The sequence below is a fragment of the Pteropus vampyrus genome, unplaced genomic scaffold (assembly GCF_000151845.1).
Source record: "Pteropus vampyrus isolate Shadow unplaced genomic scaffold, Pvam_2.0 Scaffold179, whole genome shotgun sequence".
In the NCBI taxonomy this organism is placed as follows: Eukaryota; Metazoa; Chordata; class Mammalia; order Chiroptera; family Pteropodidae; genus Pteropus; species Pteropus vampyrus.
The window spans coordinates 456,219-458,278 of record NW_011888960.1 but is presented as its reverse complement, the minus strand read 5'-3'; the positions used below and the strand labels follow the sequence as shown (position 1 = coordinate 458,278).

Sequence of the window (2,060 nt, the reverse complement as noted above, 5' to 3'; positions counted from 1 at the left end):
TTTATTGAAACAAAAGCGGACATCTGAATAAAGCTGAGCTACTCAGTATAATATTATACAATCTACTATTTTATAAACAGATTTTTAAACTGTAATGTATCATATGAATTTTTCCATCTTTTTACTCTTGCATGATTTTAAATGGCCACCTGTATTTCCATTGTTGTATTTACCAGAATTCATTGAACACATCTGCTATTAGTGGATACTAGGGTTTGCACATTTTGTGGATTGTTTACCATTTTATCTTCGGCACCTGGAACACCTAAGAAGCCCTCAAATATATATCGAGCAAATACATTATGGAACGATTGAGAAATAAAAATTGGAAAGAACCTAGCAGGGTTGAGGTGATGTCGGAGGTCAGGAAGTAGAATATCACAGGATGCTATCGACAGATGCCTGGATGCAGTAGGTACCAGAGTGAGTTTTGAGATAGACCTGTGAGTATTTCACCGGAGAGACACCACGTGTCCTTTGAGGCTCTAAAAGTATCAAGCCATGAGGATTCAGAAATTATTCACGATGAGTTCTTGAGGGAGGGCTGCACCTGCCATCACCCCGCTCTGTGATCTTATTAGCAGGCAAAATAGGGTGCGGCCAACACGATCCAATTGTACTCTCTTCTTCATCAAAAAAATCTCCCTTTTCTCTTCCAGGTGATATCTGCAATTCGACTACCCCAACTTTTAGCTTTAACCTGTGGCTGTCAACCTGTTAAAATGCAAATTCCGCCGGGAAGAGTAACTCTATGCTGAAATAAATCATTTATATCCTATTTAGAATGTGCACCGAATATGTGTGACCCAGCGGGAATGAATGAATCTGCTTAATCCTTTCTCAGTGCCTGGGCAAAGGGCAGGGCAGGGCAACGGGGAGGTCAAAGGGGACCTTCCTCATTTTTCCAGGAACCAGCTCTGTTGGCCCCAAAGCCGCTCTCTCTTCATTCAGACAAGTTCATCCTTACGACTGGGGCTCTATTTGATTAGATGCCGTCCTCGTAGCTCCCTCGAGCCCCTGGCCCCGGCTCACTTACCTCTTTGTTTATGTATCCATCTTTATTGATGTCATACAAATTAAATGTCCACCTTAGCTTCTCATGGACAGTTCCTCTCAGTAAAATCGACAAAGCGGTTACAAAGTCCTGAGAAGAGGAAGAGACATGAGTGACATTAACCACCCGGCCATCGGGTGGGGTAAAGCTCTGTCTTTGCGTCCGGCTCTGAGACTGCTTTTACAAAACGGTATCTCCCTTGTCCTCTGTGCCCTGAAGGATATGGCCAAGTTCAATGAGGGACCTCCCCCGCCCCCTTCCATTGCCTACCCTGCCCCACTGTTTGGGAAGGAGCCCGCTTGGGGAAGAATGGAGCTCTGTGCTTGCTAACACCTCCAGACACAGGTCAACGCAGCCCTCTCTGGAGCCGCCTTATGCCGGGGCTGTGATTATCATATGACTGGCGGTACAGTCTAGCGGCTATGACCGTGGGCTCTGGACACATCCAACCTGAGTGCAAATCCCTCCTTTACCACTTAGTAGCCGTCCGACCTTGGGAGAGCTGCTCAGTCTCCCTTTGCTTTACTCTCCCTCCTCTTCTGTAACTGGTAATAAACATTCGTGTCCTACCTCGTGGGGTTATTGTGAGGATTACGTGAACTAGTAAACGCAAAGCGTTGGTGCAGAGCCTGCCACACGGCCAGCTCCGTGTGTCCGTGAGGTAGGAGACTGTTCCCGTCAGTCCCTCGAGGCCCTGCGTTCCTGGAAAGTTGCTTTTCTCCATCCCTAGGAAATGCTTACTAAAAAGATAAAGGTTTCTTTGTCCTGACCGAGGGCATCTGATGACGCGACCCTTTCCCCAGCACCCCACGGTCTAGAGGGAGACGGAATGGGGAGTTGGGGAGTCCCCCAGACACGCGTACCTCAAACTTCACGGAGCCTGTCTGGGTGGTGTCGAAGGCGTGGAAGAGGTAGTGGGCGTAGGTGCTGGCATCTGCAAGGCAGAGAAGGAGAGGCCGGTGATGGGGGCGGGGCTGCTCGGAGGGGAGCGAGATCACTTAGGATC

At 48.3% G+C, this 2,060-nt stretch overlaps 1 protein-coding gene across 1 annotated transcript in view; it reads right to left on the bottom strand.

Annotated features, from left to right (window-relative positions):
* Positions 1-985: 985 nt before the first annotated feature.
* Positions 986-2,060, bottom strand: part of KCNIP1 (potassium voltage-gated channel interacting protein 1) — a 272,303-nt gene continuing 271,228 nt past the window's right edge. The window contains exons 5-6 of the mRNA XM_011370989.1: positions 1,918-1,988; positions 986-1,144 (exon numbers count right to left, since the gene is read on the bottom strand). Of these exons, the coding sequence (XP_011369291.1) occupies positions 986-1,144; positions 1,918-1,988 (230 nt within the window). The remainder of the gene's footprint in view (positions 1,145-1,917; positions 1,989-2,060) is intronic.